Source organism: Ostrea edulis, chromosome 3, assembly GCF_947568905.1.
Source record: "Ostrea edulis chromosome 3, xbOstEdul1.1, whole genome shotgun sequence".
Taxonomy (NCBI): Eukaryota; Metazoa; Mollusca; class Bivalvia; order Ostreida; family Ostreidae; genus Ostrea; species Ostrea edulis.
In genome coordinates, this window is record NC_079166.1 from 97,862,233 (window position 1) to 97,887,562 (window position 25,330).

Genomic DNA, 25,330 nt, shown 5'->3' on the forward strand with positions numbered 1-25,330 from the left:
GTTCAATCTCAACATAACAATCAGGAGATGAGTATTTACTTCCTTCAGGAGGGATGTATACAGCACCGAAATAAATATCTTCATCAATATTAAAAGTGATTTGTTCATTTTAAACCAGGATACATATTTACAATTTGTGTTAATTACTGTGACATACTTCACAAGTGAATCTCTAATCAGCAACGCAATGCCACCGGATCTAACTTTTGATAGTCTACATTCTAAGATCCTGTGGCTTGAAGTTGGGCTCGCAAGTAATTAAAACATTAATCTATGCAAGGAGACGGCCAAATTACGCATATCACACCTAGTTTCTGATTTATAGGTATTTGAAGCAAATGAGTAGCTTTTTTTTTTTATCTGGGTCAGAGTTAGACCCCTTTCTATATTTATGGTATCACTAGGTTTGGGCCCACAAAAGGCCCCTGTAGACGGAACTATGTATTAACAATGTATGGAAAAATATTCATGAAAATACATGCCAAACAATTTCATAAAGTCGATATCTATATTCGTTCAACAAATATTACACACGGATACGGGGCGAGATTCGGGGGTACGAGGCGAGATTCGGGGTACGGGGCAAGATTCGGGGGTATAGGGCGAGATTCAGAGGAGTCGTGTGGCCAGTTGGCGTTTTCATAACTTCTAGCTACAAATCCACATAATGTGTCCAGGGATTGATATCAAATGTTTATGATCTCAAGTCTTTGATTTGAACTGACAATTCAATATCACAATATACTCTATCAGCTACATGTGTATCCTCTGACTGGGGTACAATGTCAGTAGAGCGATTTTGTTCGGCAGACAGGGTATTGCTGGAATAAGCCGCTGAAACTTAATAGTTTTAAGAAGTTACTCTACATCGTCATAATTGTTGACTTCCTTTTAAAACTGGGATGAAAATATCAATATTAGCAATATTTCTCTATTCGTTTCCAATTTCATTGTCTAGCTGATTACCTCAGTAAGTTCGCACTTTAATTACTACAGAACTGTTGATCGCGGGTTTGAGACCAGCAGGGATTTTTAAAAAAATCTGATTGCTTTCTACTAAAACTGCATTTTTTGATTAAATAAAGTAAATTTCAAAGTTTTCAATTTCAAAATATTGTTGTGCATGTCCTCCACTTTTCATCCACATCAAATTTCTCTGGTGTAGCGTAAAGGGCCTATACATTTTTTAGACATTTTTTCTGAGCATACTTTAACTGGATCTTTATTATGATAGATACCGAGAACAATAAAAAACAAAACCAAAATACCTTAGGATTTAAAACAAGCCTCTTAATACTAGAGTCTCAGACATTTCAAACACGTTTCAAATTCGACACCCCCCTATTTTTTTTTTAGATCATTGGTATCACTTAAAAAGAAACTTTCCATTGAAGAAGATAATTTTCTGAATGGACATTATAAAATACGGGTACCTGTAAAGTGCGAAGCGAAATCGAAACGAAACAAAATCTACCGAAACGAAACGAAATCTACCGAAACGAAACGAAATCTACCGAAACGAAACGAAACAGATTGTATAAACGAACTCTTTTAATTATAATAATTAAAAATGGTATCTTAGAATCCTGTGAAAGTTACCACATATAAATAAAATTCGCCTCCCCTTTGATGTAGGCTTCCGGCTTGACTAATACAAAGTTGGAAGGGGAGGGGGGGGGTGAGTAAGCACAAAATATCCGAAGTTGATTAAATACCATGTGCAATTAGTTTCGGATCCATAAATTTCAGAACGGAGGGTTACAGTCTCACAGGTCAGAGGTCTGGGGAAACACATTAAACGAGGAGTGGGGTCGCCGGCGTTGGATCCGCCTTTGGGCATAAATATATGTTTCAGTATTTTTTTGCTCTAAAGACAAATATATGTATACATGTGGATATTGTGTATTTGTATGTAGTGTATCATAAGGTGGACTCTGAGTATGTCCTCCCGTTCTCGTTGTAATTTCTGCTTCCCTTGTTCATAAGCCTTTTGATTTTACAAAATGCTGACCTCCTCCTGATATTATTGCATTAAAAAATCCGTTTTCCGTCCCGTTTTTAATTCCCCGTCTCAGCAACACCCCAAATGTATAGAGTTATCTTTAGACTCACTACATATCAATAATAATTTTTAATAACACATGTATATATAACTTACCAAATTGCATTCATATAATATGGTATACTGTTTAATTTTTTCCATTATTGAAAGTACTCGCACCTCAGCAGTTAGAGATAAAATAAGAGGTTTTTAAGAGCTCTTCTTGCTTTCAACTTTTTCAGACCCCAGCTTCTTCAAACAATGTATCTATTCCCAAAGGCGGATCCAACGCCGACGACCCCACCCCTCATTTAGTGTGTTTCCCAAGACTTCTGAGATTGTAACCATCCGTTCTGAAATTTATGGATCCGAAAATAATTGCACATGGTATTTAATCAACGTCGGATATTTTGTGCTTACTCACTCCCCACACCACCCCCTTTCCAACTTTAGTCAAGCCGAAAGCCTACATCAAAGGGGAGGCGAATTTTATTCTTATGTGGTAACTTTCACAGGGACGTAAGATACCATTTTTAATTATTATAGCCTAATTAAAAGAGTTCGGTTATACAATCTGTTTCGTTTCGTTTCGTGTCGGTAGATTTCGTTTCGTTTCGATTTCGTTTCGCACTTTACAGGTACCCATAAAATACACCTGTATTTATCCACTGTGCTCTATTGCCCGGCATGGTCCACGCCTTAATCCACAATCTCTACCCAGAGTTATCTTTCCTTACACCCACATATGGACACAGACTACCAATTATTTGGCTATACATTCCTTTATAACATAAAAATTAATATAAAAAATTCCACCGCCTCAACTTACCTGAAAATTGTTACAGACTTAGAGCAGTTCAAGTCCAAAAATATTTGTGAATGTCAGGAAAATCCACCGCACACAAGTCCTGTTATGACACCGCAAGTAACCCCTACCCTGCATATTTCCCTTTCCCTTTGAGAAGCAGGTAAACAATGGCCTATTTACACCCTTTCTACTACACACTTAAGAGCAGAATTTGCCATTATTATAATTTTTAAATTTTTTTTTTCAGACCCTCTTCTTTCCATCCATGCCCTATAATAACACAAATCCACCCCACATACATCCCCAAGAATTTTTAAGAAAAAACCTCCATTTATAAACAGGCACTACTTGCGTCAATGAAATAGGGGTAAAATTAGTAGTCTGTAACCATAATGAGAGCAAGGAACGACAACTCTGGGTAGAGATTGCTTTAAAATCCACTGTGCTCTATTTCCCGGCATGCTCCACGCATAAATCCACTGTGCTCTAGTTCCGGCATGCTCCACGCCTAAATCCAGTGTGCTCTATTTCCCGGCATGGTCCACGGCTTTGTGCACGGTAATGTGGCTACGTCAGCGTTTTCGGGTACGCAAATCCTACGACTCAACGTCTTTTTTACGCGCACATTCAACTGTGACGTAACAGATGTCTGAATAAAGTAATTTACATAGGTCTTTGATTGAATATGAAGAATGTAATACTCTACCGATATCATATAAATATTCTGAAAGCGACCTAAATATTGCACCCAGATTTTCAAACCATTAACGATATGACATGTAACTGACCCTGTGCTCGTTTTGATGCTTGTGAGATATCCACATTCCAGATCTTATTTCTTACATATTTTCTAATGTCATCCCTAAGAAATTCTTATCAGTGGTCGCTGCACGTCGGTGCTCTGTAAATAGTCACGCCTTATTTCTCCCCCTCTCCCGCCTCTCGGTGAAAAGGTCATGTTCCACTTCTCTATTCATTCACCAATATTTTGTCTCATGTTATTTATAAGATGCTATTCAATTTGGTTTTTTACATCACAAAACACAATTTATTCATTTTTGTGTAATTTGGTTATAATAACAAAATAAAGTGAATTTAGTGTACAATACAGAATAAAAAACCCACGAGTTCTGCATAACGTAAATGAAATCAACTGTTTATATCTATTGTTTATATCTATTATCTATTATGAACTTACATGCATTTATCCCTGAATTACAATCTTATGAGACTGTTAATGTTCGCAATGTTACAGGGCCGTAAATTACATGGAGGCGGAGGAGGCAGCAACTTTTGAGCCAAAAAAAAATTAAAATTTAAAGTTCATTAGAATTTATGTTGTTTCCAATAACTAAGAACATGATACCTCCCTTAAAAAGCATTCCAAATCTTTCTTTTAGAATGAGTTAGTCAAGTAACATCTTAGAAAGCCCTAGAATCAAGGATTTTGCACGAAACGTGTTCAGTGTGCACAAAATGTGCTCGGTGTCTGGGGGCCTGGGTGGCCCCCCGACCCCCGCCTAATTTCCTGCCTCCTCCAAATTGAAGGTTAATTTACGGCCCTGTGTTATAGATGAACTTGAGATAATAAATATCTTTTCCTTTGAATCTTTTTGAAGAAAAACCACATCCGGGCATCTCTCCTTGTTGTAACAGGAATAGAAATTACACATTACGTAGGTGCTGTCTGAGAAACCCCCTCAAAATTGCAGCTCTATTTTTAACATCTGCCTGAACGGAAGGTTGGGCAGCTGGCATTGTGATCCGAAATCGATCAAGTATCAGAACAGTGTTTGTGAACGGGTCAGTTATGTCTGCGGAAAAATCTCAGCGTAAGTAGACTTATTTCATTTGTTTATATAAACCATTAACACCGTCTGATCGCGGATTATATATTAACTTTCATGTACAGGCAATTACAAATGCCGTTACATGAAATAAACATACAATCTAATTCAGCTTACAATGGGTCTATTTTGTTTGTGTATTCATCTCATGCATTGACCTCAATATCACGTTCACGTGCAACGATGACGAATTCACGTTAAGGAAGTTATCAAGTTTAAGTGAGCACAACTGGGAAAATGTAATGATGTACACGTTTAATTCTACATGTTAACTAACGAGAATGAAATATAATTGTGAGGCGTATAGTGCATAAAACACACGTGCACCCACTCTCATACCGATGTTAGCAAATTCCAATGAAACATTGCGAAATACATGTTGCTCGCCCTCAATTTACAACCACTGAACAAGGTATATTGAGGTGATAAGAGGGATGCTGGGTTCGGGACACGATACATTTTGCCAAACATTGAATGACAGTTTCACATTCTGTAACAGCAATGTTTAGCAATCAGGGATATAAATATGCAGAATAAAACACGATGCTAGAATTTCCACTAGATAACGATTTACAATTAATATACAATTGTTGTAGTATTTCATGGACGATTTGTATCCAGGGAAATAATTCTATGTATATCCACAATATTTATAACCTATTGACGGAATATCGGGAAATCTACGATCGCCCGAGGTTGTTGCGCGATAAAGCGGAAATGTGCTTGCGAGGTCTGCTTCTGCGCAACGACCCTAGACGGGCACATGTCCCGTTAATTTCAATCAATCACTTTGTTAAATTACATTTTTGATAAAAAATGATAGACATTTCTAATTATAGAAGCGCACACATGTTTACATTATCGGTAACAGACTAAGTGTCTACGCCCATCATTATTTGTAAACAAATGTGGAATTGCAGTTTTAGAAGTACACGTCATTTTTGACTCAGTAACACTCGGGTATTCTCTACAGAGTGTATGATAGCAGAAAAAGCAATATATAAAATACGTATGATTAATCATATACGTAGTTCATTATCTAGACCAATTAATTTCATCATAAGATTACAAAATAGTGATCTCGATTATATTGTTTATTCCAATGAATGGTGTGCTTACCATGATTTAGTAAGTCAGTGGCGGATTTAGAGGGGGGCGTAGCCCCACCACCACCCCTAAAATTTTCAAATTTAAGGTAAATCGCGGTGTCTTGTTTCGGAAAAAGTACTGAACGATAAAAGAAGCAATAATTTCTTCCACTCCCGGAGAAATAAATGACAAAATCCTTTGATTTCTTGAATTACGTTATTGGGAGAACCTAATTTTGTCCAAAATACCCCTTAGAATTTGGGTCATTTTATTTATTTCACCTTATTAAAATGATTGAAAATAGTACAAATGACTTAATAGGAGAAATATTTCAAGCCCCATAAAATCTGTAAAATCCAGGAGCTTCCGGAGGTTTCGCCCCCGGGACCCCACCAGGGCTTTGCCCTGGACCCAATGCCCCATAAGGTGGCGCCCCCGTTACCACAATTCCTGGATACACCGCTGTAAGTGAACACGGGACTCATTTTATATGCAAACTACAGGAGACTCACTCCATATACACACTACAGGGGACTAACTCTATATACAGACTACAGGGGATTCTCTCTATATACAGATTACAGAGGACTCACTCTATATACAGACTACAGGGGACTCACTCTATATACAGGGGACTCACTCTACATACAGACTACAGGGGACTCACTCTATATACAGACTACAGGTGACTCACTCTATATACAGGGGACTCACTCTATATACAGACTACAGGGGACTCACTCTATATACAGACTACAGAGGACTCACTCTATATACAGACTACAGGGGACTCACTCTATATACAGACTACAGGGGACTCACTCTATATACAGACTACAGGAGACTCACTCTATATACAGGGGACTCACTCTATATATAGACTACAGGGGACTCACTCTATATACAGACTACAGAGGACTCACTCTATATACAGACTACAGAGGACTCACTCTATATACAGACTACAGGGGACTCACTCTATATACAGACTACAGGGGACTCAATCTATATACAGCCTACAGGGGACTCACTCTATATACAGGGGACTCACTCTATATACAAACTACAGGGGACTCACTCTATATACAGACTACAGGGGACTCACTCTATGTACAGACTACAAGGGACTCACTCTATATACAGACTACAGGGGACTCACTCTATATACAGACTACAGGGGACTCACTCTATAAACAGACTACAGGGGACTCTCTCTATAGACAGGGGACTCACTCTATATACAAACTACAGGGGACTCACTCTATATACACACTACAGGGGACTCACCCTATAGACAGTCTACAGAGGACTCACTCTATATACACACTACAGGGGACTCACTCTATATACAAGGGACTCACTCTATATACAGGGGACTCACTCTATATACAGACTACAGGGAACTCACTCTATATACAGACTACAGGAGACTCACTCTATACACAGGGGACTCACTCTGTATATAGACTACAGGGGACTCACTCTATATACAGACTACAGAGGACTCACTCTATATACAGACTACAGGAGACTCACTCTATATACAAGGGACTCACTCTATATACAGGGGACTCACTCTATATATAGACTACAGGGGACTCACTTTATATACAGACTACAAGAGACTCACTCTATATACAGGGGGACTCACTCTATATATAGACTACAGGGGACTCACTCTATATACAGACTACAGAGGACTCACTCTATATACAAACTACAGGGGACTCATTCTATATACAGACTACTGAGGACTCACTCTATATACAGACTACATGGGACTCACTCTATATACAGGGGACTCACTCTATATACAGACTACAGGGGACTCACTCTATATGCAGACTACAGGGGACTCACTCTATATACAGGGGACTCACACTATAGACAGTCTACTGAGGACTCACTCTATATACAGACTACAGGGGACTCACTCTATATACAGACTACAGGGGACTCACTCTATATACAGGGGACTCACTCTATATACAGACTACAGGGGACTCACTCTATATGCAGACTACAGGAGACTCACTCTATATACAGGGGACTCACTCTATATATAGACTACAGGGGACTCACTCTATATACAGACTACAGAGGACTCACTCTATATACAGACTACAGAGGACTCACTCTATATACAGACTACAGGGGACTCACTCTATATACAGACTACAGGGGACTCAATCTATATACAGCCTACAGGGGACTCACTCTATATACAGGGGACTCACTCTATATACAAACTACAGGGGACTCACTCTATATACAGACTACAGGGGACTCACTCTATGTACAGACTACAAGGGACTCACTCTATATACAGACTACAGGGGACTCACTCTATATACAGACTACAGGGGACTCACTCTATAAACAGACTACAGGGGACTCTCTCTATAGACAGGGGACTCACTCTATATACAAACTACAGGGGACTCACTCTATATACACACTACAGGGGACTCACCCTATAGACAGTCTACAGAGGACTCACTCTATATACACACTACAGGGGACTCACTCTATATACAAGGGACTCACTCTATATACAGGGGACTCACTCTATATACAGACTACAGGGAACTCACTCTATATACAGACTACAGGAGACTCACTCTATACACAGGGGACTCACTCTGTATATAGACTACAGGGGACTCACTCTATATACAGACTACAGAGGACTCACTCTATATACAGACTACAGGAGACTCACTCTATATACAAGGGACTCACTCTATATACAGGGGACTCACTCTATATATAGACTACAGGGGACTCACTTTATATACAGACTACAAGAGACTCACTCTATATACAGGGGGACTCACTCTATATATAGACTACAGGGGACTCACTCTATATACAGACTACAGAGGACTCACTCTATATACAGACTACAGGGGACTCATTCTATATACAGACTACTGAGGACTCACTCTATATACAGACTACATGGGACTCACTCTATATACAGGGGACTCACTCTATATACAGACTACAGGGGACTCACTCTATATGCAGACTACAGGGGACTCACTCTATATACAGGGGACTCACACTATAGACAGTCTACTGAGGACTCACTCTATATACAGACTACAGGGGACTCACTCTATATACAGACTACAGGGGACTCACTCTATATACAGGGGACTCACTCTATATACAGACTACAGGGGACTCACTCTATATGCAGACTACAGGAGACTCACTCTATATACAGGGGACTCACTCTATATATAGACTACAGGGGACTCACTCTATATACAGACTACAGAGGACTCACTCTATATACAGACTACAGAGGACTCACTCTATATACAGACTACAGGGGACTCACTCTATATACAGACTACAGGGGACTCACTCTATATACAGACTACAGGGGACTCACTCTATATACAGGGGACTCACTCTATATACAAACTACAGGGGAATCACTCTATATACAGACTACAGGGGACTCACTCTATGTACAGACTACAAGGGACTCACTCTATATACAGACTACAGGGGACTCACTCTATATACAGACTACAGGGGACTCACTCTATAAACAGACTACAGGGGACTCTCTCTATAGACAGGGGACTCACTCTATATACAGACTACAGGGAACTCACTCTATAAACAGACTACAGGAGACTCTCTCTATAGACAGGGGACTCACTCTATATACAAACTACAGGGGACTCACTCTATATACACACTACAGGGGACTCACCCTATAGACAGTCTAAAGAGGACTCACTCTATATACACACTACAGGAGACTCACTCTATATACAAGGGACTCACTCTATATACAGGGGACTCACTCTATATACAGACTACAGGGAACTCACTCTATATACAGAGTACAGGGGACTCACTCTATATACAGGGGACTCACTCTATATATAGACTACAGGAGACTCACTCTATATACAGACTACAGAGGACTCACTCTATATACAGACTACAGGGGACTCATTCTATATACAGACTACAGGAGACTCACTCTATATACAGACTACAGGGGACTCACTCTATATACAGGGGACTCACTCTATATACAAACTACAGGGGACTCACTCTATATACAGACTACAGGGGACTCACTCTATGTACAGACTACAAGGGACTCACTCTATATACAGACTACAGGGGACTCACTCTATATACAGACTACAGGGGACTCACTCTATAAACAGACTACAGGGGACTCTCTCTATAGACAGGGGACTCACTCTATATACAAACTACGGGGGACTCACTCTATATACACACTACAGGAGACTCACTCTATATACAAGGGACTCACTCTATATACAGGGGACTCACTCTATATACAGACTACAGAGGACTCACTCTATATACAGACTACAGGGGACTCACTCTATATACAGGGGACTCACTCTATATACAACTACAGAGGACTCACTCTATATACAGACTACAGGGGACTCACTCTATATACAGACTATAGGGGACTCACTCTATATACAGACTACAAGGGACTCACTCTATATACAGGGGACTCACTCTATATACAGACTACAGGGGACTCACTCTATATACAGACTACAGGGGACTCACTCTATGTACAGACTACAGGGGACTCACTCTATCAACAGACTACAGGGGACTCACTCTATATACAAACTACAGGGGACTCACTCTATATACACGGGACTCACTCTATATACAGACTACAGGGGACTCACTCTATATACAGGGGACTAACTCTATAGACAGACTACAGGGGACTCACTCTATATACAGAGTACAGGGGACTCACTCTATATACAGACTACAGGGGACTCACTCTATATACAGGGGACTCACTCTATATATAGACTACAGGGGACTCACTCTATATACAGACTACAGAGGACTCACTCTATATACAGACTACAGGGGACTCACTCTATATACAGACTACAGGGGACTCACTCTATATACAGGGGACTCACTCTATATACAAACTACAGGGGACTCACTCTATATACAGACTACAGGGGACTCACTCTATGTACAGACTACAAGGGACTCACTCTATATACAGACTACAGGGGACTCACTCTTCATACAGACTACAGGGGACTCACTCTATAAACAGACTACAGGGGACTCTCTCTATAGACAGGGGACTCACTCTATATACAAACTACAGGGGACTCACTCTATAGACAGGGGACTCACTCTAAATACAGACTACAGGGGACTCACTCTATATACAGACTAAAGGGGACTCACTCTAAATACAGACTACAGGGGACTCACTCTATATACAGGGGACTCACTCTATATACAGACTACAGGGGACTCACTCTATATACAGACTACAGGGGACTCACTCTATGTACAGATTACAAGGAACTCACTCTATATACAGACTACAGGGGACTCACTCTATGTACAGACTACAAGGGACTCACTGTATATACAGACTACAGAGGACTCACTCTATATACAGACTACAGGGGACTCACTCTATATACAGGGGACTCACTCTATACACAAACTACAGGGGACTCACTCTATATACAGACTACTGGGGACTCACTCTATGTACAGACTACTGGGGACTCACTCTATAAACAGACTACAGGGGACTCTCTCTATATACAGGGGACTCACTCTATATACAAACTACAGGGGACTCACTCTATGTACAGACTACAGGGGACTCATTCTATATACAGACTACAGATAAGATAATGGTTATCATGGTATCGTTACATTGATTTATTGGTTATCATGATATCATTACATTGATATAATGGTTATCACGGTATCGTTACATTGATATAATGGTTGTCATGGTATCGTTGCATTGATTTAATGGTTATCTCGGTATCGTTACATTGATGTAATGGTTATCATGGTATGATTACATTGATATAAGGGTTATCACGGTATCGTTACATTGATTTAATGGTTATCATGGTATTGTTACATTGATTTAATGGTTATCATGGTATCGTTACATTGATATAATGGTTATCACGGTATCATTACATTGATATAATGGTTATCATGGTATCGTTACATTGATTTAATGGTTATCACGGTATCGTTACATTGATATAATGGTTATCACGGTATCGTTATATTGATTTAATGGTTATCATGGTATCATTACATTGATTTAATGGTTATCATGGTATCGTTACATTGATTTAATGGTTATCACGGTATCGTTACATTGATTAGGACTCAATGATAAGATAATGGTTATCACGGTATCATTACATTGATTTTATGGTTATCATGGTTTCATTACATTGATTTAATGGTTATCACGGTATCATTACATTGATTTAATGGTTATCATGGTATTATTACATTGATTTAATGGTTATCTCGGTATCGTTACATTGATTTAATGGTTATCACGGTATCATTACATTGATTAGGACTCAATGATAAGATAATGGTTATCACGATATCATTACATTGATTTAATGGTTATCATGGTATCATTACATTGATTTAATGGTTATCTCGGTATCGTTATATTGATTTAGTGGTTATCACGGTATCGTTATATTGATTTAATGGTTATCATGGTATCGTTATATTGATTTTATGGTTATATGGTATCGTTATATTGATTTAATGGTTATCACGGTATCGTTACATTGATTTAATGGTTATCATGGTATCATTACATTGATTTAATGGTTATCACGGTATCGTTACATTGATTAGGACTCAATGATAAGATAATGGTTATCACAGTATCGTTACATTGATTTAATGGTTATCACGGTATTGTTACATTGATTTAATGGTTATCACGGTATCGTTACATTGATTTAATGGTTATCTCCGTATCGTTACATTGATTTAATGGTTATCATGGTATCATTACATTGATTTAATGGTTATCATGGTATTGTTACATTGATTTAATGGTTATCACGGTATCGTTACATTGATTAGGACTCAATGATAAGATAATGGTTATCACGGTATCGTTACATTGATTTAAAGGTTATCACGGTGTCGTTACATTGATATAATGGTTATCACGGTATCGTTACATTGATATAATGGTTATCACGGTATCGTTATATTGATTTAATGGTTATCACGGTATCATTACATTGATTTAATGGTTATCACGATATCATTACATTGATTTAATGGTTATCATGGTATCATTACATTGATTTAATGGTTATCGCGGTATCGCTACATTGATTTAATGGTTATCTCGGTATCATTACATTGATTTAATGGTTATTTTGGTATCGTTTCATTGATTTAATGGTTATCTCGGTATCATTACATTGATTTAATGGTTATCTCGGTATCATTACATTGACTTAATAGTTATCACGGTATCATTACATTGATATAATGGTTATCACGGTATCGTTACATTGATTTAATGGTTATCATGGTATTGTTACATTGATTTAATGGTTATCATGGTATCGTTACATTGATATAATGGTTATCACGGTATCATTACATTGATATAATGGTTATCATGGTATCGTTACATTGATTTAATGGTTATCACGGTATCGTTACATTGATATAATGGTTATCACGGTATCGTTATATTGATTTAATGGTTATCTCGGTATCGTTATATTGATTTAATGGTCATCACGGTATCGTTACATTGATTTAATGGTTATCATGGTATCATTACATTGATTTAATGGTGATCACGGTATCATTACATTGATTTAATAGTTATCACGGTATCGTTAAATTGATTTAATGGTTATCACGGTATCGTTACATTGATATAATGGTTATCATGGTCTCGTTACATTGATTTAATGGTTATCACGGTATCATTACATTGATTTAATGGTTATCACGGTATTGTTATATTGATTTAATGGTTATCACGGTATCATTACATTGATTTAATGGTTATCATGGTATCATTACATTGATTTAATGGTTATCATGGTATCATTACATTGATTTAATGGTTATATTGGTATCGTTTCATTGATTTAATGGTTATCATGGTATCATTACATTGATTTAATGGTTATCATGGTATCGTTACATTGATTTAATGGTTATCACGGTATCGTTACATTGATTAGGACTCAATGATAAGATAATGGTTATCACGGTATCATTACATTGATTTTATGGTTATCATGGTTTCATTACATTGATTTAACGGTTATCACGGTATCGTTACATTGATTTAATGGTTATCATGGTATTATTACATTGATTTAATGGTTATCTCGGTATCGTTACATTGATTTAATGGTTGTCACGGTATCATTACATTGATTAGGACTCAATGATAAAATAATGGTTATCACGATATCATTACATTGATTTAATGGTTATCATGGTATCATTACATTGATTTAATGGTTATCTCGGTATCGTTATATTGATTTAGTGGTTATCACGGTATCGTTATATTGATTTAATGGTTATCATGGTATCGTTATATTGATTTTATGGTTATCATGGTATCGTTATATTGATTTAATGGTTATCACGGTATCGTTACATTGATTTAATGGTTATCATGGTATCATTCCATTGATTTAATGGTTATCATGGTATTGTTACATTGATTTAATGGTTATCACGGTATCGTTACATTGATTAGGACTCAATGATAAGATAATGGTTATCACGGTATCGTTACATTGATTTAATGGTTATCACGGTATCGTTACATTGATATAATGGTTATCACGGTATCGTTACATTGATATAATGGTTATCACGGTATCGTTATATTGATTTAATGGTTATCACGGTATCATTACATTGATTTAATGGTTATCACGATATCATTACATTGATTTAATGGTTATCATGGTATCATTACATTGATTTAATGGTTATCGCGGTATCGCTACATTGATTTAATGGTTATCTCGGTATCATTACATTGATTTAATGGTTATCTTGGTATCGTTTCATTGATTTAATGGTTATCTCGGTATCATTACATTGATTTAATGGTTATCTCGGTATCATTACATTGATTTAATGGTTATCACGGTATCATTACATTGATATAATGGTTATCATGGTATCATTACATTGATATAATGGTTATCATAGTATTGTTACATTGATTTAATGGTTATCACGGTATCGTTACATTGATTAGGACTCAATGATAAGATAATGGTTATCACGGTATCATTACATTGATTTAATGGTTATCACGGTATCGTTACATTGATTTAATGGTTATCATGGTATCGTTATATTGATTTTATGGTTATCATGGTATCGTTACATTGCTTTTTATGGTTATCATGGTATCGTTACATTGATTTAATGGTTATCTCGGTATCATTACATTGATTTAATGGTTATCTTGGTATCGTTTCATTGATTTAATGGTTATCTCGGTATCATTACATTGATTTGATGGCTATCACGGTATCGTTACATTGATTTAATGGTTATCACGGTATCGTTACATTGATTAGGACTCAATGATAAGATAATGGTTTTCACGGTATCATTACATTGATTTAATGGTTATCACGGTATCGTTACATTGATTTAATGGTTATCACGGTATCGTTACATTGATTTAATGGTTATCATGGTATCATTACATTGATTTAATGGTTATCATGGTATTGTTACATTGATTTAATGGTTATCACGGTATCATTACATTCATTAGGACTCAATGATAAGATAATGGTTATCACAGTATTGTTATATTGATTTAATGGTTATCACGGTATCGTTACATTGATTTAATGGTTATCACGGTATCGTTACATTGATTTAATGGTTATCATGGTATCATTACATTGATTTAATGGTTATATTGGTATCGTTTCATTGATTTAATGGCTATCTCGGTATCATTACATTGATTTAATGGTTATCTTGGTATCGTTTCATTGATTTAATGGTTATCATGGTATCATTACATTGATTTAATGGTTATCATGGTATCGTTACATTGATTTATTGGTTATCATGATATCATTACATTGATATAATGGTTATCACGGTATCGTTACATTGATATAATGGTTGTCATGGTATCGTTGCATTGATTTAATGGTTATCTCGGTATCGTTACATTGATGTAATGGTTATCATGGTATGATTACATTGATATAAGGGTTATCACGGTATCGTTACATTGATTTAATGGTTATCATGGTATTGTTACATTGATTTAATGGTTATCATGGTATCGTTACATTGATATAATGGTTATCACGGTATCATTACATTGATATAATGGTTATCATGGTATCGTTACATTGATTTAATGGTTATCACGGTATCGTTACATTGATATAATGGTTATCACGGTATCGTTATATTGATTTAATGGTTATCTCGGTATCGTTATATTGATTTAATGGTTATCACGGTATCGTTACATTGATTTAATGGTTATCATGGTATCATTACATTGATTTAATGGTGATCACGGTATCATTACATTGATTTAATAGTTATCACGGTATCGTTAAATTGATTTAATGGTTATCACGGTATCGTTACATTGATATAATGGTTATCATGGTCTCGTTACATTGATTTAATGGTTATCACGGTATCATTACATTGATTTAATGGTTATCACGGTATTGTTATATTGATTTAATGGTTATCACGGTATCGTTACATTGATTTAATGGTTATCATGGTATCATTACATTGATTTAATGGTTATCATGGTATTGTTACATTGATTTAATGGTTATCACGGTATCATTACATTCATTAGGACTCAATGATAAGATAATGGTTATCACGGTATTGTTATATTTATTTAATGGTTATCACGGTATCGTTACATTGATTTAATGGTTATCACGGTATCGTTACATTGATTTAATGGTTATCATGGTATCATTACATTGATTTAATGGTTATATTGGTATCGTTTCATTGATTTAATGGCTATCTCGGTATCATTACATTGATTTAATGGTTATCTTGGTATCGTTTCATTGATTTAATGGTTATCATGGTATCATTACATTGATTTAATGGTTATCATGGTATCGTTACATTGATTTAATGGTTATCACGGTATCGTTACATTGATTAGGACTCAATGATAAGATAATGGTTATCACGGTATCATTACATTGATTTTATGGTTATCATGGTTTCATTACATTGATTTAATGGTTATCACGGTATCATTACATTGATTTAATGGTTATCATGGTATTATTACATTGATTTAATGGTTATCTCGGTATCGTTACATTGATTTAATGGTTATCACGGTATCATTACATTGATTAGGACTCAATGATAAGATAATGGTTATCACGATATCATTACATTGATTTAATGGTTATCATGGTATCATTCCATTGATTTAATGGTTATCTCGGTATCGTTATATTGATTTAGTGGTTATCACGGTATCGTTTTATTGATTTAATGGTTATCATGGTATCGTTATATTGATTTTATGGTTATATGGTATCGTTATATTGATTTAATGGTTATCACGGTATCGTTACATTGATTTAATGGTTATCATGGTATCATTACATTGATTTAATGGTTATCACGGCATCGTTACATTGATTAGGACTCAATGATAAGATAATGGTTATCACAGTATCGTTACATTGATTTAATGGTTATCACGGTATTGTTACATTGATTTAATGGTTATCACGGTATCGTTACATTGATTTAATGGTTATCTCCGTATCGTTACATTGATTTAATGGTTATCATGGTATCATTACATTGATTTAATGGTTATCATGGTATTGTTACATTGATTTAATGGTTATCACGGTATCGTTACATTGATTAGGACTCAATGATAAGATAATGGTTATCACGGTATCGTTACATTGATTTAAAGGTTATCACGGTGTCGTTACATTGATATAATGGTTATCACGGTATCGTTACATTGATATAATGGTTATCACGGTATCGTTATATTGATTTAATGGTTATCACGGTATCATTACATTGATTTAATGGTTATCACGATATCATTACATTGATTTAATGGTTATCATGGTATCATTACATTGATTTAATGGTTATCGCGGTATCGCTACATTGATTTAATGGTTATCTCGGTATCATTACATTGATTTAATGGTTATTTTGGTATCGTTTCATTGATTTAATGGTTATCTCGGTATCATTACATTGATTTAATGGTTATCTCGGTATCATTACATTGACTTAATGGTTATCACGGTATCATTACATTGATATAATGGTTATCACGGTATCGTTACATTGATTTAATGGTTATCATGGTATTGTTACATTGATTTAATGGTTATCATGGTATCGTTACATTGATATAATGGTTATCACGGTATCATTACATTGATATAATGGTTATCATGGTATCGTTACATTGATTTAATGGTTATCACGGTATCGTTACATTGATATAATGGTTATCACGGTATCGTTATATTGATTTAATGGTTATCTCGGTATCGTTATATTGATTTAATGGTCATCACGGTATCGTTACATTGATTTAATGGTTATCATGGTATCATTACATTGATTTAATGGTGATCACGGTATCATTACATTGATTTAATAGTTATCACGGTATCGTTAAATTGATTTAATGGTTATCACGGTATCGTTACATTGATATAATGGTTATCATGGTCTCGTTACATTGATTTAATGGTTATCACGGTATCATTACATTGATTTAATGGTTATCACGGTATTGTTATATTGATTTAATGGTTATCACGGTATCATTACATTGATTTAATGGTTATCATGGTATCATTACATTGATTTAATGGTTATCATGGTATCATTACATTGATTTAATGGTTATATTGGTATCGTTTCATTGATTTAATGGTTATCATGGTATCATTACATTGATTTAATGGTTATCATGGTATCGTTACATTGATTTAATGGTTATCACGGTATCGTTACATTGATTAGGACTCATTGATAAGATAATGGTTATCACGGTATCATTACATTGATTTTATGGTTATCATGGTTTCATTACATTGATTTAACGGTTATCACGGTATCGTTACATTGATTTAATGGTTATCATGGTATTATTACATTGATTTAATGGTTATCTCGGTATCGTTACATTGATTTAATGGTTGTCACGGTATCATTACATTGATTAGGACTCAATGATAAAATAATGGTTATCACGATATCATTACATTGATTTAATGGTTATCATGGTATCATTACATTGATTTAATGGTTATCTCGGTATCGTTATATTGATTTAGTGGTTATCACGGTATCGTTATATTGATTTAATGGTTATCATGGTATCGTTATATTGATTTTATGGTTATCATGGTATCGTTATATTGATTTAATGGTTATCACGGTATCGTTACATTGATTTAATGGTTATCATGGTATCATTCCATTGATTTAATGGTTATCATGGTATTGTTACATTGATTTAATGGTTATCACGGTATCGTTACATTGATTAGGACTCAATGATAAGATAATGGTTATCACGGTATCGTTACATTGATTTAATGGTTATCACGGTATCGTTACATTGATATAATGGTTATCACGGTATCGTTACATTGATATAATGGTTATCACGGTATCGTTATATTGATTTAATGGTTATCACGGTATCATTACATTGATTTAATGGTTATCACGATATCATTACATTGATTTAATGGTTATCATGGTATCATTACATTGATTTAATGGTTATCGCGGTATCGCTACATTGATTTAATGGTTATCTCGGTATCATTACATTGATTTAATGGTTATCTTGGTATCGTTTCATTGATTTAATGGTTATCTCGGTATCATTACATTGATTTAATGGTTATCTCGGTATCATTACATTGATTTAATGGTTATCACGGTATCATTACATTGATATAATGGTTATCATGGTATCATTACATTGATATAATGGTTATCATAGTATTGTTACATTGATTTAATGGTTATCACGGTATCGTTACATTGATTAGGACTCAATGATAAGATAATGGTTATCACGGTATCATTACATTGATTTAATGGTTATCACGGTATCGTTACATTGATTTAATGGTTATCATGGTATCGTTATATTGATTTTATGGTTATCATGGTATCGTTACATTGCTTTTTATGGTTATCATGGTATCGTTACATTGATTTAATGGTTATCTCGGTATCATTACATTGATTTAATGGTTATCTTGGTATCGTTTCATTGATTTAATGGTTATCTCGGTATCATTACATTGATTTGATGGCTATCACGGTATCGTTACATTGATTTAATGGTTATCACGGTATCGTTACATTGATTAGGACTCAATGATAAGATAATGGTTTTCACGGTATCATTACATTGATTTAATGGTTATCACGGTATCGTTACATTGATTTAATGGTTATCACGGTATCGTTACATTGATTTAATGGTTATCATGGTATCATTACATTGATTTAATGGTTATCATGGTATTGTTACATTGATTTAATGGTTATCACGGTATCATTACATTCATTAGGACTCAATGATAAGATAATGGTTATCACAGTATTGTTATATTGATTTAATGGTTATCACGGTATCGTTACATTGATTTAATGGTTATCACGGTATCGTTACATTGATTTAATGGTTATCATGGTATCATTACATTGATTTAATGGTTATATTGGTATCGTTTCATTGATTTAATGGCTATCTCGGTATCATTACATTGATTTAATGGTTATCTTGGTATCGTTTCATTGATTTAATGGTTATCATGGTATCATTACATTGATTTAATGGTTATCATGGTATCGTTACATTGATTTATTGGTTATCATGATATCATTACATTGATATAATGGTTATCACGGTATCGTTACATTGATATAATGGTTGTCATGGTATCGTTGCATTGATTTAATGGTTATCTCGGTATCGTTACATTGATGTAATGGTTATCATGGTATGATTACATTGATATAAGGGTTATCACGGTATCGTTACATTGATTTAATGGTTATCATGGTATTGTTACATTGATTTAATGGTTATCATGGTATCGTTACATTGATATAATGGTTATCACGGTATCATTACATTGATATAATGGTTATCATGGTATCGTTACATTGATTTAATGGTTATCACGGTATCGTTACATTGATATAATGGTTATCACGGTATCGTTATATTGATTTAATGGTTATCTCGGTATCGTTATATTGATTTAATGGTTATCACGGTATCGTTACATTGATTTAATGGCTATCATGGTATCATTACATTGATTTAATGGTGATCACGGTATCATTACATTGATTTAATAGTTATCACGGTATCGTTAAATTGATTTAATGGTTATCACGGTATCGTTACATTGATATAATGGTTATCATGGTCTCGTTACATTGATTTAATGGTTATCACGGTATCATTACATTGATTTAATGGTTATCACGGTATTGTTATATTGATTTAATGGTTATCACGGTATCGTTACATTGATTTAATGGTTATCATGGTATCATTACATTGATTTAATGGTTATCATGGTATTGTTACATTGATTTAATGGTTATCACGGTATCATTACATTCATTAGGACTCAATGATAAGATAATGGTTATCACGGTATTGTTATATTTATTTAATGGTTATCACGGTATCGTTACATTGATTTAATGGTTATCACGGTATCGTTACATTGATTTAATGGTTATCATGGTATCATTACATTGATTTAATGGTTATATTGGTATCGTTTCATTGATTTAATGGCTATCTCGGTATCATTACATTGATTTAATGGTTATCTTGGTATCGTTTCATTGATTTAATGGTTATCATGGTATCATTACATTGATTTAATGGTTATCATGGTATCGTTACATTGATTTAATGGTTATCACGGTATCGTTACATTGATTAGGACTCAATGATAAGATAATGGTTATCACGGTATCATTACATTGATTTTATGGTTATCATGGTTTCATTACATTGATTTAATGGTTATCACGGTATCATTACATTGATTTAATGGTTATCATGGTATTATTACATTGATTTAATGGTTATCTCGGTATCGTTACATTGATTTAATGGTTATCACGGTATCATTACATTGATTAGGACTCAATGATAAGATAATGGTTATCACGATATCATTACATTGATTTAATGGTTTTCATGGTATCATTACATTGATTTAATGGTTATCTCGGTATCGTTATATTGATTTAGTGGTTATCACGGTATCGTTATATTGATTTAATGGTTATCATGGTATCGTTATATTGATTTTATGGTTATATGGTATCGTTATATTGATTTAATGGTTATCACGGTATCGTTACATTGATTTAATGGTTATCATGGTATCATTACATTGATTTAATGGTTATCACGGTATCGTTACATTGATTAGGACTCAATGATAAGATAATGGTTATCACAGTATCGTTACATTGATTTAATGGTTATCACGGTATTGTTACATTGATTTAATGGTTATCACGGTATCGTTACATTGATTTAATGGTTATCTCCGTATCGTTACATTGATTTAATGGTTATCATGGTATCATTACATTGATTTAATGGTTATCATGGTATTGTTACATTGATTTAATGGTTATCACGGTATCGTTACATTGATTAGGACTCAATGATAAGATAATGGTTATCACGGTATCGTTACATTGATTTAAAGGTTATCACGGTGTCGTTACATTGATATAATGGTTATCACGGTATCGTTACATTGATATAATGGTTATCACGGTATCGTTATATTGATTTAATGGTTATCACGGTATCATTACATTGATTTAATGGTTATCACGATATCATTACATTGATTTAATGGTTATCATGGTATCATTACATTGATTTAATGGTTATCGCGGTATCGCTACATTGATTTAATGGTTATCTCGGTATCATTACATTGATTTGATGGTTATTTTGGTATCGTTTCATTGATTTAATGGTTATCTCGGTATCATTACATTGATTTAATGGTTATCTCGGTATCATTACATTGACTTAATGGTTATCACGGTATCATTACATTGATATAATGGTTATCACGGTATCGTTACATTGATTTAATGGTTATCACGGTATTGTTACATTGATTTAATGGTTATCATGGTATCGTTACATTGATATAATGGTTATCACGGTATCATTACATTGATATAATGGTTATCATGGTATCGTTACATTGATTTAATGGTTATCACGGTATCGTTACATTGATATAATGGTTATCACGGTATCGTTATATTGATTTAATGGTTATCTCGGTATCGTTATATTGATTTAATGGTCATCACGGTATCGTTACATTGATTTAATGGTTATCATGGTATCATTACATTGATTTAATGGTGATCACGGTATCATTACATTGATTTAATAGTTATCACGGTATCGTTAAATTGATTTAATGGTTATCACGGTATCGTTACATTGATATAATGGTTATCATGGTCTCGTTACATTGATTTAATGGTTATCACGGTATCATTACATTGATTTAATGGTTATCACGGTATTGTTATATTGATTTAATGGTTATCACGGTATCATTACATTGATTTAATGGTTATCATGGTATCATTACATTGATTTAATGGTTATCATGGTATCATTACATTGATTTAATGGTTATATTGGTATCGTTTCATTGATTTAATGGTTATCATGGTATCATTACATTGATTTAATGGTTATCATGGTATCGTTACATTGATTTAATGGTTATCACGGTATCGTTACATTGATTAGGACTCAATGATAAGATAATGGTTATCACGGTATCATTACATTGATTTTATGGTTATCATGGTTTCATTACATTGATTTAACGGTTATCACGGTATCGTTACATTGATTTAATGGTTATCATGGTATTATTACATTGATTTAATGGTTATCTCGGTATCGTTACATTGATTTAATGGTTGTCACGGTATCATTACATTGATTAGGACTCAATGATAAAATAATGGTTATCACGATATCATTACATTGATTTAATGGTTATCATGGTATCATTACATTGATTTAATGGTTATCTCGGTATCGTTATATTGATTTAGTGGTTATCACGGTATCGTTATATTGATTTAATGGTTATCATGGTATCGTTATATTGATTTTATGGTTATCATGGTATCGTTATATTGATTTAATGGTTATCACGGTATCGTTACATTGATTTAATGGTTATCATGGTATCATTCCATTGATTTAATGGTTATCATGGTATTGTTACATTGATTTAATGGTTATCACGGTATCGTTACATTGATTAGGACTCAATGATAAGATAATGGTTATCACGGTATCGTTACATTGATTTAATGGTTATCACGGTATCGTTACATTGATATAATGGTTATCACGGTATCGTTACATTGATATAATGGTTATCACGGTATCGTTATATTGATTTAATGGTTATCACGGTATCATTACATTGATTTAATGGTTATCACGATATCATTACATTGATTTAATGGTTATCATGGTATCATTACATTGATTTAATGGTTATCGCGGTATCGCTACATTGATTTAATGGTTATCTCGGTATCATTACATTGATTTAATGGTTATCTTGGTATCGTTTCATTGATTTAATGGTTATCTCGGTATCATTACATTGATTTAATGGTTATCTCGGTATCATTACATTGATTTAATGGTTATCACGGTATCGTTACATTGATTAGGACTCAATGATAAGATAATGGTTATCACGGTATCATTACATTGATTTAATGGTTATCACGGTATCGTTACATTGATTTAATGGTTATCATGGTATCGTTATATTGATTTTATGGTTATCATGGTATCGTTACATTGCTTTTTATGGTTATCATGGTATCGTTACATTGATTTAATGGTTATCTCGGTATCATTACATTGATTTAATGGTTATCTTGGTATCGTTTCATTGATTTAATGGTTATCTCGGTATCATTACATTGATTTGATGGCTATCACGGTATCGTTACATTGATTTAATGGTTATCACGGTATCGTTACATTGATTAGGACTCAATGATAAGATAATGGTTTTCACGGTATCATTACATTGATTTAATGGTTATCACGGTATCGTTACATTGATTTAATGGTTATCACGGTATCGTTACATTGATTTAATGGTTATCATGGTATCATTACATTGATTTAATGGTTATCATGGTATTGTTACATTGATTTAATGGTTATCACGGTATCATTACATTCATTAGGACTCAATGATAAGATAATGGTTATCACAGTATTGTTATATTGATTTAATGGTTATCACGGTATCGTTACATTGATTTAATGGTTATCACGGTATCGTTACATTGATTTAATGGTTATCATGGTATCATTACATTGATTTAATGGTTATATTGGTATCGTTTCATTGATTTAATGGCTATCTCGGTATCATTACATTGATTTAATGGTTATCTTGGTATCGTTTCATTGATTTAATGGTTATCATGGTATCATTACATTGATTTAATGGTTATCATGGTATCGTTACATTGATTTAATGGTTATCACGGTATCGTTAC

General features: G+C 34.3%; 1 protein-coding gene across 1 annotated transcript in view; it reads left to right on the top strand.

Moving 5' to 3' along the window:
- Positions 1-4,279: 4,279 nt before the first annotated feature.
- Positions 4,280-25,330, top strand: part of LOC125676885 (calcium-binding protein P-like) — a 41,435-nt gene continuing 20,384 nt past the window's right edge. The window contains exon 1 of the mRNA XM_048914760.2: positions 4,280-4,681. Coding sequence (XP_048770717.2) covers positions 4,660-4,681 — 22 coding nt within the window. The 5' untranslated portion in view covers positions 4,280-4,659. The remainder of the gene's footprint in view (positions 4,682-25,330) is intronic.